The sequence below is a fragment of the Sardina pilchardus genome, chromosome 24, assembly GCF_963854185.1.
Source record: "Sardina pilchardus chromosome 24, fSarPil1.1, whole genome shotgun sequence".
NCBI classification, from domain to species: domain Eukaryota; kingdom Metazoa; phylum Chordata; class Actinopteri; order Clupeiformes; family Clupeidae; genus Sardina; species Sardina pilchardus.
In genome coordinates, this window is record NC_085017.1 from 8,465,818 (window position 1) to 8,479,369 (window position 13,552).

The 13,552-nt window shown below is 39.5% G+C and overlaps 1 protein-coding gene across 1 annotated transcript in view; it reads right to left on the reverse strand.

The window, feature by feature from the left end:
- Positions 1 to 6,112, reverse strand: part of slco2b1 (solute carrier organic anion transporter family, member 2B1) — a 29,376-nt gene extending 23,264 nt beyond the window's left edge. The window contains exons 1-2 of the mRNA XM_062529022.1: positions 6,029 to 6,112; positions 1,934 to 2,031 (exon numbers count right to left, since the gene is read on the reverse strand). Coding sequence (XP_062385006.1) covers positions 1,934 to 2,020 — 87 coding nt within the window. The 5' untranslated portion in view covers positions 2,021 to 2,031; positions 6,029 to 6,112. The remainder of the gene's footprint in view (positions 1 to 1,933; positions 2,032 to 6,028) is intronic.
- Positions 6,113 to 13,552: the final 7,440 nt, after the last annotated feature.

Sequence of the window (13,552 nt, forward strand, 5' to 3'; positions counted from 1 at the left end):
TGTATTGAAAGTATACTGACTTTTTCATCAATATGCTGGTTTCACTCAACAAGAAACACCTCCAGAGCATTGTGCACACATGCTCTAAAATCATTGGCAGGGCAACACTAAGAAAAGCCAACTCCATTTTAGAAGAGTCTACCCATGTTTTACACAGAGTTTTTGAATGGCTGCCAAAATACTTTTGAGGCTATTCACCTTCTGAACTTAAATATGCTCCCAGCCCCCTCCTCCTCTCTCTCCTGAGACTGACACACACACACACACACACACACACACACACACACACACGCACACCCCTGTCTATCCTGTTCTTCCTTTTGTCTTGTCTTATACAGTATGTCTGTATGTTGTGCGTCTTATATGTCACTATGGCTACATGGAGAAATTGCCCTAGGGATAAATAACGTTTTTTTTTTAATTTAATTGAATTGAATTGATACATTTCCAGGGTAGGATTTAGACTCCGGGGGTTAATCTGCATTGCTATTTGTACTCGTGAAGATGAGCACAACAGTACAACATGTTGGAACAGGCCCTCTCCTGTGTAATCATGACTGTGTACCAGTACACAAAGCAAGGTTTATAAAGCCATGGATGACAGAGTTTGGTGTGGATGAGCTTGACTGGACTGCACAGAGTTCTGACCTCACCCCAATAGAACACCTTTGGGATGAATTAGAGCGGAGACTGAAAGCCAAGCTCCTCCTCCTCCTTTTGGGCCACAAATTCTCATACTGTATGACAACATGTTCAACCATTTTGCATGTAAAAACTTGCCATGAACTGATAAATAAATCTTGTGGGGGTGAGACTATTCAGCAGAGAATTGTTCATAATAATTTGCATGGATGTATCAAACCATTTGCAACTTGCTCAAATAAATGAGAAACTGCTTTTTTGATGATGTGAAGATTGAACAGGTAGTTTTGAGAACTCTAAGAAATGTACCAAAGCGACTGAAAATAAAACTGCAATCTTAAACCTCAGTCTATACTGATGTTGTACTATTCCCACCCTCTTTTCAATTGTATATTGCATCTTGCTTGTGTCTGTTGAGGTGTCCACGACCATGGCAACCCTGACAGGGACATAGCGCACAAAATGCAAGGGTCAAGGCAGAGTCCAGTGTGTGTGTGTGTGTGTGTGTGTGTGTGTGTGTGTGTGTGTGTCTGTGTTCAGAACACAGCTGATCAACCGTCTGCTTTCACTTTTGAATGAAGTTCCATTGAATAAACGGACTAATTCACGGATTGATATAAATGCAGAGACCGAATTTCCCTCACAGGATCAAAAGAGTACTGTAAGACGTCAGGGTTCACGTGTACCACTTCTTGTTGTCTGTTTTACATCAAAAACATTATCATTGATTAGGGTAGACTGGATGGCTCTTGACTTGTCCACTGTTACTGTACGATTATCTATCATTTGTAGCCTACTAGTCTGACTGGGTCTTCATTCATCTGTGGTGTCAAAATTACCATACTTTATGGAAGTGCACGTCAGGTGACTAGCCTGGGTGTTGTTCCCATGCTGCCTTGCGCGCGATTTGAGTCACACTTTTAAGGCAGCCTGGAAACTACACTGTAGGCCTATGGCCCTAATTTTTGCCTGAGATAGGGGACTAATCACAGAACAGGGGGGAAAGCAAGACGATGATGAGCTATACTCAGACACATTTGATAGACATCCGTGATGCCCAATAAATGGATCTTCAAATTCGAGAAAATGACCAGACCACGTCTCTTTGAGAAGTGGCGGCGCTAGCCAGGCTATCAGGTGACAGCGTAGCGCTTCAAGGGGATACACAGCGATGCAGTGGGCTCTACAGTATGTGCTCTGTGTGCTACACTATTCATTTGACACAGAAGCATAAATAGGCTCAAGTAGTCCATGCATTACTGCATTATCTTGCAGCTTGTTCTTGCTTTACCTTTATGTTGTAGAAGCAACCCAGTGGTGGAGAGGGAGCCCTTCCAACCTGTCTTGGTGGATTCTGTTCAATCTTGTCAATGGCCATTATCTCACATCCTAAACAAATCAAATATGACAATTATTCAATGGAAAGAGAAAAGAGTGCTTCGCTGCATGGCCCAAATAATAAGAAAATGTAGAAACACAAGCAACTTTGCTCCAAATGAGCTGGCTCCAAATTAACCAAATATAGTTGTTAATGGGCTTGCAAAATGGAATCTGAGCACGCATTTTGACAGACCAACTGTTGCATTACTTCTAAATTAACACTAGAAAAAGAGAATAATATGTTCATCCATTCTTTTGCAATATACCATTTCACCGCTAGAAGTGAGAATTTCCCCTAGAATTAACGCAAGAATAACACAATGTAGCTTTAACCCAGGGATATTCCGCCATTTTTGGAAATACGCTCATTTTCCACCTCCCCTCGAGCAAAACAATCGATATTTACCTTGTTCCCGATCATCCAGCCATTCTGTGAGTCTGGCGATACAACTTTTAGCTTCAGCCTAGCATAGATCATTGAATCGGATTAGACCATTAGCTTCTCGCCTGCTAGCTTCATGTTTAAAAGTGACTAAGATTTCTGGTAATTTTCCCATTTAAAACGTGTCTCCTCTCAAGTTAAAAAGTGCAGTAAGACCAACTGAAAATGAAACCTGGCGTTTTTCTAGGCTGATTTGACATGGAACTACACTCTCATCTGGCGTAATAATCAAGGCAACTTGCAGACTACTGGCACTACTACTGCTTGTTGTCTATGGGGACTATTTTCAGGTGCTGCGTACGATATTACTGCGCCTATGGTACGTTTGCAAGTTGCCTTGATTATTACGCCAGATGAGAGTGTTAGTTCCATGTCAAATCAGCCTAGAAAAACACCAGGTTTCATTTTCAGTTGGTCTTATTGCACTTTCTAACTTGAGAGGAGACACATTTTAAATGGGAAAATTACCAGAAATCTTAGTCACTTTTAAACATGAAGCTAGCAGGCGAGAAGCTAATGGTCTAATCCGATTCAATGATCTATGCTAGGCTGAAGCTAAAAGTTGTATCGCCAGACTCACAGAATGGCTGGATGAACAGGAACAAGGTAAATATCGATTGTTTTGCTTGAGGGAAGGTGGAAAATGAGCGTATTTCCAAAAATGGCGGAATATCCCTTTAAGTGCTCGACTATTATAATTTCGTTACAAAAGTAACAATGACCAATCATATCTCAGCAGTATAATGACTGATTTTATTTCTGAAATCTGGCAACATAAGCCTAAATTTGATATGATTGGTCAAGAGGTTTATTTATTATTTTCCGTAAAAGTCTACTGGGGCTACATGCCCACCAAGTTTCATGTGCCCCGGTGTTACGGTGTCCCGGGAATCGACCAAAAAATAGACCTCTTTGTACTTTGTAATGATGCCTTGCACAGCTGTTCTAGAGACTGTGAAGCATCTAGAAATTACAGTATAGCCTTCCCCCATAGTATAGGCCTCTTCAGCATGCCTGTAAAGGCTGTCCCCTCTCAGACAGGTGTTCAAGTGCCTGTATAGGCCTGTTTCTTGGAGTCTTTAGGTAAACAATCAATACTGATTGGTTGTTCAGGTGTTGTCTGGGCACTAACTGACTGCAAAGGTGTGGCTTGAAAGGTGACTGGCTGGTCATGTGTGTTTAAAAGCAAATAAATCATATGGGGGCTAATCATTTTGACCACTCCACTTTTCACACAGTTTGAGATTAAGCATTCTTAATATGAACACTTCAAAATGCACCAAATGATACTACTACATGAATAACACTGGTGAATGTTTGATTTTTATTTGATTTGATTATTTGATTTTTTATTTCATTTTGGCCTAAACTGTAGGTTTAGTCAGATTTTTGTCTTTTTTTTTCACATGAGCAATTTTCTGTCAAGGATTCCCGGGACACTGAAAGACCGGGGTGCACGAAACTTGGTTGGCACCTTTTTGTTGAATGTTGGTACACCTTTTTGTATGTTGGTCTTAAGGGGCCATATCAACCCATCCTTTAACCACTCATTTCATGTATTGGGCCACTTACAGTAGTTAAAAGGAAAAAGCAAAAATGAGGTGTTGTTATCGCAGATATCTCTGACCTGTAATCTGACCTGATAGTCAAAACTGCTTGAAATTGGCAGTGTATATCATTATGGCATCCTCTGAATGCACACCAAGTTTCGTGGAATTCCGTTTATGGGGGGCCATAAAATAATTCATGTTACTGTGCGTGTGCACCAACTGGCCTGTACAGTAGGTGTCTGGTCTCAATTTTCTGTGAATATCTCGAGGACTGTATAGGGTCCAGGAGGACCACCTTTTTTGCATGTTGTTGTAAGAGGCCATGTCAACTCATTTCACTTTTGAATATTTGTTTACCAGGCATTATTTCCACTCAGGCTGTTATTTTGCAAAACTATGCCATAATTACTAAAAATAGGATATTTATGTGTATTTTGGATATACTGGCTAAACTAAAAAAGTGACTGAGCATAATGAAGGTATTATGTTTATAGGGCAGAAGACTATGCCTTTTCCACCAGTCATTTCAAACACAGAATGTGCTAACAATGAGCAAACAAATGGTTTTCATATCATTTCCACCATAAAATGATCATCCCAACATATGTCTTAACTGAATAAAACATAATTTCAAATGACCAACACTTGTTTTATTTTCCCCTCGAGGATGGACCCATGGAATTCTGCATTGGATCTAAATCATGCTGTGGATCCACACAAATTTAGTTTCACTTTTGCTTTCAGTGCGACAGTGTTGCAACATCTGGCCTGGGTGGAGATGTCCACACCTCTTCAGTATCATAATTAGCGTTTTTGGTTTTGTCCCATGAGTTTTTCTCATTTTCAACTGACAGCTAAAGGACTGCGGAAATATTTTATGATATAACTATTCTTTCACATCATGTCATATACACATACAATAGTAATTGTCTGTGGTTTCAGTGTGTGGAGGTTGAGCAGAGAGTTAATGTCAGTAGATGAACAGGATACATTTTCATTTTAAATTTGAAGTGACTCCAACAAACTCCAGACCACAACAAACCACAACCACAAAGAATTCTCCATTTCTCCATGTCAGTCAAGGCTAACCACTTTCTCTAAGTGTTTTCTTCAAAGAAAATGGGGGAATATAATATACTGTAGCCTCCATATCAATAATATAAATTATTATTAATTTCATTCATCATATCTTTGACCATTATCTTTGGCATGCTCATTACTCCAACACTGTCTCAGAGACTCCTCATTGACAGCATTAAAAAGACACACAGTGTAGTAACAGCCTAAATGTTACATATGAAACAAGATAAAAGAGTTTGCTTGTACAGATTATAGAGAAAAAAAGGTTTAAATGAGAAGACACAACAAAAAGATTAAGAACACATTGTACTGAACCTATTTGTTTGACAAAGTTTTAACAAGCCTCATTAAATGTGCGTGCGCATTGTGTCAGATCGACATAGTTACTTGTAGCAACATGCAGATTGTAATGGGAAAGCTGCCAAGGTATTCACAAACCTGTCAGTTCACTAATAGCAATATAAAATATACACCAACACAGCAAATGAAGGCACACAGATTTGTTGAACAACCTTAAGGACTGTAAACAAATCTTATCGCCCCAAATGAATACCAGTAAGTAGTTTCAAATCAAAACAATGTTCTTTACTAAAGATGACATATTTTCTATCCAATCCTCAAAGACTTTCACTATTCAACATTTTCAGTGATATCCATATTAGGCTGTATTATTTTCTTTCATCAAACATGCTTGTGCATCTATTACAAACAGAAGGTTTGAAGAGGAGTTTGACCATAGTGTTTGTAATTCAAATGCTAGTATGTTACATTCCAAGTTCCCCATTAGCTTGAAAATAGACTGGGATACAGGATATGCCTACTTAACCATTTGTCATGTTAGTTTCTGAATGTATAGATGAATAGATGAACAGTGAGGATAACTACAATAGCAGTATAATGTATGAAGATATGAAAACATCTACTTTTAACTTACAGTTCTGTAGGCTCAGTTCACGCAAGGACATTTACAGAAAAGTGCCTGTCTTATCTGGCAAGCTCAGAGAGGCTGTGTTTTAGCCTGCACAAACTTTTCACGAGGAGCACAAGGAAGTGGGCGGGATTATTGTTCCTGGACAGTTGTTGCACAACTTCAACTTTGTCCATACTTCCACTAGTGTGCTGCCTACTTCACTGGAGTTCTCAAAACTACCCAAAAGTGTGTGAACAAACAGAGTTAACAGTTATATTTCTGTAAATGTAGCTCAACAGTTAAGCATCTCTGTCCTCTTTCTCATTAGCCAAACGATACCATCATACTTCACATAATTTGATAGGAAAGATTTTGTGTTTGTGTTCTCCATCAGGAAATACTGTGTGTTTTTTGTATTGTGCTTTTAATCTGATGCATACTCAAATAAAAACTAAATATACACCAACACCCAGTAAAAGTAGTTTATTATTATGACCGGTGTGCGGCGAAGATTTTTTTTTTTTTTTTCCGTCAAGGAGTCCCGGGACACTGAAAGACCGGGGTGCACACAACTTGTTGGGCATGCAGCCGTACAAGGACAGTATGGAACCATGCTATCCTTGCTATGCATGCTATACCCCCCCCCCCCTCCCCGGACTGGAAAGGAGGGTAGAGTGGACAGTTTTTAGTGAATATCTCGAGAACTGAGGACCTTGTTTTATTGTATGTTGGTCTTAAGGGGCCACATCAACCCAACCCATAACCACTCATTTCATGTATAGCGCCACCTAGTTAAAAAAGCAAAAAGCAAAATATGAGGTGTTGTAATCGCAGGTATCTCTGACCTGACATGGTCAAAACTGTATGAAATTGGCAGTGTACGATCATTATGACACCCTCTGAATGCGCGCCAAGTTTCGTGGAATTCGGTTCATGGGGGGCCATACAATAAAATAATGTATGTTTCTATACACCAACTGGCCTGGACACGGTTTGTTGTGAATATAGCGCCACCTAGTTAAAAATGAAAAAGCTAAACTGAAGTGTTGTAATCGCAGGTATCTCTGGCTGACATGGGCAAAACTGCACAAAATTGGAAGTGTAAGTTCATTATGACACCCTCTGAATGCATGCCAAAGTTTTGTGGAGCTGTTTATGGGGGGCCATACAATAAATATATTTATGTGTACATTTAGTGACTGTACACCAACTGGCCTGCAGATGGCCAGACACAGTTTTCTGTGAATATCTTGAGAACTGTAGGGCCTAGGGGCCATGTCAACCCATCTCATAACCACTCATTTAACATATTATGTTATATTTCTATCATATTTCTTGAATTTCCCCTTGGGGATCAATAAAGTATCTATCTATCTATCTATCTATTGAGTGCACTTCCCTTTCAAACAAGCTATCCTGTGTGTTCATAGCTATAACATAGAATATACTGTGGCTGTACAAAAATGTTGTCAACAATGATCTAGATTCCTGCCCCAGCCGTGGCGCGACTGGCTGGGGCACCTGCACCGTACGCCGGCGACCCGGGTTCGATTCCCGCCCCGTGGTCCTTTCCGGATCCAGGGGCGTAGCCAGAGGGGTGGCTCCGGGTGGCACAGGCCACCCTTGAGATTCAATTGGCCACCCCAGGCGCCACCCCAAAATCCTAGTCTACGATTCGCCATTAACATTCAAAGGCGAGACCTTTCTTGATGCACTTGCAGCGCACTATGATATCAGGGTTCAGATTAAGCAATCTAGCAAACAAGCTTGCAATTATAGGCTACTGTACATGGCTTATTGTTTTTAGCATGTGAGTTTACAATAGGCCTACAGGCTACTGCTTGTGCTAACAGTAAAACATATATTTACCTATCGCATCTGCCAGTGCCCATTTATCTTACACACTCAAAACCCAGTATTGTAATTGTGGAATCATCTGCCTATTCTACCTACTCAGCCACTGTTGTATTGTTATGTTGTATTGTAAATAGTCTACTGCCCTAACGTAATATTGACATTGTGGAAAGTTTACATATTAGGCCAGTGTTTCTTAACTGGTGGGTCGGAACCCAAAAGTGGGTTGTGGTATGATCTGAGTGATCTGAGCTTGTGGCTAAAAAGAAATAAAAAATCGCCAATTTAAAAAACCTGATCAGATCTATCATTGGCCCGTTATTTTTGATAAACTTTATTCGTAGCCTATATCAGTCATTGCCATGGCAAGGACAAAGGCAAGGTCATGTGACAGGTCATGTTAGATATAATGTTAGGGAGCTAATTTGATAAAAGTATGCATCATTTTAAGATATCATGTGAAACGCAAGTTGGCTGCAACCCTTAATACTTGAAGTAAGATAGAATATGATTCACTTAAATTGAGGACGTAATAAGACAGTGTGGGGTGCACATGAGCGCATTAAACCATCCGAACTAAAATGCCACATGGAAACAAAGCACCCCTGCCAAAGACAAACCTGTCGAGTAGTACTTTGAAAGATATCAGCAGTTAAAGACTTCCCAAATGTAATGCCAAATATTTGCATTTTCCAAACAAGTAGGCCAGGCACTTTGCGTGTCTTATGTAGGCTACCTCACCATATTCGTTGGCCTGAACGCTAAACATATATATATAGTTGGTCACAACTTTATGAACATGTGAAATTATGGGCTCCAAAACCAGACCAGTTAAGAACCACTGGCAAAAAAAACATTTCACACTTCCACTTCTGCTCAAATGGCCTAATTTCTGAACGGGTTTTGTTCAGAGCTGAAAATGAGCTGAAAAGTGTATTTGACATTTTATCCAATTACAAAGACATTTGATGTTAGAGTATGGTCTTTGTCCTTCTTTGTCCTTCGATTTATGAGTATGGTGCTTGGTGCTTGGTGCATGGTTTTACTCATGCATGTGTGCTAATTTAACAACTTGAGCCTGTTGCTGTTTATCTAGATGCCACCCTTTAATTAACCGGTGCCCCACTAGGGCCACCCTTGTTACAAATCTCTAGAATCGCCACTGTCCGGATCCCACCCCTACTCTCTTCTCCTGCTCGTTTCCTGTCATACTCTCTACTGTCCTGTCCAATTAAAGGCATAAAAAGCCCCCCAAAAAAACAATGATCTAGATTCCTGGCACTCTGGGACAAAGCTTCCAAAAACAGCATGGCATTCAATGTGTTGCACCACCTAATCAAAAATGAAAAAGCAAAAATGTGGCATTGTAATCGCAGGTATCTTTGGTTGACAAGTTCAAAACTGCACAACATTTGAAGTGTAAGTGGGGGACCATACAATAAATGTGTACTGTACATTTAGTGACTTATGCACACATGCATGCACAAACACATATAAAGATACATGCACACACACACACACACAGACAAGCACAGACACACGTACACACACACACACACACAAGCACAGACATACACAAATAAATATAGAGGTTATTAGAAGAATGCCTGCGTCATCTCGGAAATGCAGTTAACACTGCCCCTTGGAGGTAGAAATGCAATGTTTAAGGTGGAATCTAAACTTAACTCCACCGCATTTTAAATCTGGGACCAACTTCAGCCTCTTGAAATCGTGTTTTCACATAGACTGCCATTTCTAAAGGTCACCGAGTACTGTTGTGGATGAAAAACGAAAACAATCGGCTGCTACTACACTCAAGTTGCTACAGCCATCAGCTACAGCTCTATATAAATCTAAAAATGTCAAATAGTGATTTATTGTCCCCCACCAGACTCCCTACAAAAGCCGAAAGTGCAAGTGATCTCATCCTCAGTGCAAGTTATATCAGGAGTTCGCAGAGTATCAAATTGCACTATTTACCGGACAAGTAGCATATTCAAATGGACCGATCACAATTCCACTTGACAATCAATCAATCAAACAATTAAATAATCATACAAAGTTGAAAGTTTGAGAAGCATCAATAGCCTAACATTGTGTAGAAATGGCAGATTACACAGAAATGTCCGTAGCTACAAAAAAGGTGAAATCATAGCCTTCCAAGGGGCTTCACTTTGTAATAATTTCCTATCCAAGTCACAGCTTCAACAGCTGGGTGATAGATGTGCGATTGCAGCTATCTCCAGCACGCCCACTGGTGTGCCCAACCATGGTGAAGTGTCTACCCACTAGTAATTTTGCATCTTTCCAGTAGATGGCACTCCTGTGCTTGTTGATCCGGACTCTTAGTTGCCTGTTGGTCTTGCCGATCTATTGTAATCCACAGGGGCATGTTATTTAGGACGTTCCAATGCTTCTTGATAATCTATTGAATCTGGTTGCTCGGAGAGGTATATGATACAGCATGTCATAGAATGGTCATTTGTCCTTTTCTTACTCGCTCCTGTCTTGTTTGTCTAATGTCTACAGTTTTTATTTGGAACCTACACACCAAAACTGACGATAGCCACTGTGTAAGGCACAGTTTCTTTTTCTGGATATTTTTTTTATGTCTTTGTTGAAAATATTTAGCAGCTGCTTTTGTCGAATGTGACTGACAAAAGCAATCAATAATCATTACAGTACATTAACATAGAAATTACATTACGAGTTTATAGTACTCTTTTTAGTAGTGTATAGTTTGTAGTACACATTTTCACCTAAATCCATAAAATATCATTCATTTCACGTTTTCAATTTATTTCAATTTACTGTGAGTTTGGAAAGTCCATCACACATTTTTGTGACATGGGGTCATAGACAGATAAAGTAAAACATGGTTTAATTTGGTGCTATCTCGTGACACCAACATCTACGCTGACTCATGGACTGTTACAGTTTTTCTCAGTCGCTTTTGTACATTTCTCAGATCAGAATTGAAATTCTCAAAACTACCTGTTCAATTTTCACATCATTGTGTCACTTGTGCACATCAAAAAAGCAGTTTCTCATTCCTTTGATTAAGTTGCAAATGATTTGGTACATCCATGCAAATTATCATGTGCAATTCTCGGCTAAATAGTCTGACCCCCACAATATTTAGGCATTAGTTCATATAAGTCTTTAGATGCAAAATGGTTGAACATGTTGTCATAAGAGTTTTTTTGGCACAAAAGACAGGAACGTCAGTAGGTGTAGGAAGACTGCACTGTAATTCCTACAGTACATCCAGTTTTCCCTAAGGAGATTGTCCTATGGTCAAATTTCTACTTTATTTCATTTTTTTGTCCTTTGTATGCAGTGCTGTCTTTTCCTTTCTGTATCACAATGACAGGGTCTGTCAACAAATTACAGTAAAAAATAGTAAAAGCGTAAATGTGAATATTGTTGATCAAACTCCCACATACACTAAGGTGTAACCTACAATTTACAAATTGTCATAAGAATTTTAGCCATTGTTTACATCAGAACATCCCTTCAGAGTACAGTCATACTGACAACATGACTAAGCCATTTCTTATTGGTACACATTGACACTATGACTTGTCATTCTGATGCACTGACATGTTCATTGACACAAATATTTAGTTTTGAGAGATGGACTAAGGATTTTGAGCAAGAAACTGGCCTTTGCATGTAATCCATGGTATTTTGCTATTTGTACAAATAGTTTTGAGAAATGCACTTACTGTTTAGCAAATCTCAAGGATGATTCGAGAAATGTACCAAAGCGACTGAGAAAAACTGTATTTTTACTCATATTTGAACACGCAGGCTCATCTTGAGACTGTATTTCCTAATGTACACATATGCAAAATTCACCCTTCACCTTGAACTTCAGGGTTCTATTACTCCATATATTCACACAGTGTATTAGGAGTCTATGAACAGTGTTTTGATCAATAATACACCAGTGACCAACTAGTTGCTTTTTTAATCCACGGAGGAAAAACATTAGCCTACCTTGAAACTTAAACACATGTGGTGTTTGTAATATGAATAGTATAATATATATTGTTTTTAATCTGATTAATCGATCGATAAAATGCTAGATTACAGTAATCGAATACAAAAACAATCCATAGCTGCAGCCCTAGAAGCAGGCTCCCACAGCTATTGAGATATGTAAAGCTATTTGCAATATTTGTGCTAAATATGGAGCTGGATCCAAGAGACAACACTATAATATTGTTAATAAAGTAAAACATTTAATAACAACACAGGAAAATAAAGCTATTTCATTGTACCAAAACTCTATTATTTTTATATACGATACAATGACAGTAGAATTCAATGTCAATGATAGTATGATACAGTGCAGCCTATACCTCTTACTCTGCATTTTTATTTGACCTATTATTTTTATACAGCCTGGTTCTTGAACAGTGTAAAGCAAAGCAAAAAACTCTGAAGATAACAAATCAGTAGACATATTTGTGAAGACCTGTATCGGCAATGTCCTTTAGATGGTCAATCCTCCAGAGTCCTGAGTGCTGGTCTCTCTTCTCTCTGCTTTTGCAAAAAGTTGTCTGAATGTGCAAGTGTAAAGAAACGGGTTCACACAGCTATTTATAAATGAAATGCTAATCCCAGTACCTCTGCTTAATATGGAAAAGTTATGACGTTTTTCAGAGACCAATGGGTTCGCTGATTTCAGGGCAATGGCTAGTATCTTTACAATATTATGCACATGAAGAGGTAACCAGAAGATCACAAAAGTCACTACAATGGCAGTCACCAGTTTGGTCAGTCTGTGGTCGTTGAAGAAGGCTGTCTGATTGACCTTCTTATGGAGGCGGTAGTAAGAGCTCACTATGATGGATAACGGAAGAACAAACCCCAGCAGAGTCTCACACAAGAGAATGGCTAGCATATTCTGATCTAGCACCAAGAACCTCCCGCAGTAGTGGCCCTGTACTTTCTCACCCATGTGTGCTGTGGCAGCTGAAGGACTGGAGAGAATAAATGCAAATATCCACAGACAGAAGAGCAGAATTCGTTCTCCTTTCCTGCCCAGCTTGGCCCACTGGTTCTGATAAAGAACCACCAGGTACCTTTGGACACTCATCACAGTCACGATAAATACACCAGAGTACCTACTGGTGATGACGAGGAAGTAAATACACTGGCAGAGAGCTGTGCTGAAGATCCAATCACCCTTCAAATAGTAGTAGAAGATCCATGCAAGACTGGAGATAAAACGTAAGATGTCAGAGACAGCCAGATTCAGTATCAGATGCAGGGTGAAGTTGTCCTTTTTAAAGTGGCGAAGGAGGACCACTATGACTGCAATGTTCCCAGGAATGCCTATCAGACAACAGAAGCTCAGCAACGTAATGTTAATTTGGTCAACTACTGATGTGCTGATGTTGTTTGAGTTTGAGTTGTTCAGAACCTGCATGTTGCCCCAGTGTGAGGTGTGCATCTAATGAGAAATAGTGCTGTAGTTACTGAACGTCTGTGAACAGCAAGTAAGAGCAAACTTGCTGCAAGTGCTTAAGTAAGTCTCTTAAGGTGGTGGTTTCCTGTGAAAACCATAGTTTCCAGATGCTGAACTTAAATTTCAACATAATTCTGTGCATTTACAGCTAAAAGTTGAGAAACAAAATGTTTCACACGCCTCAAACAGAGATAGAAAAGCCATGAGATTAACAT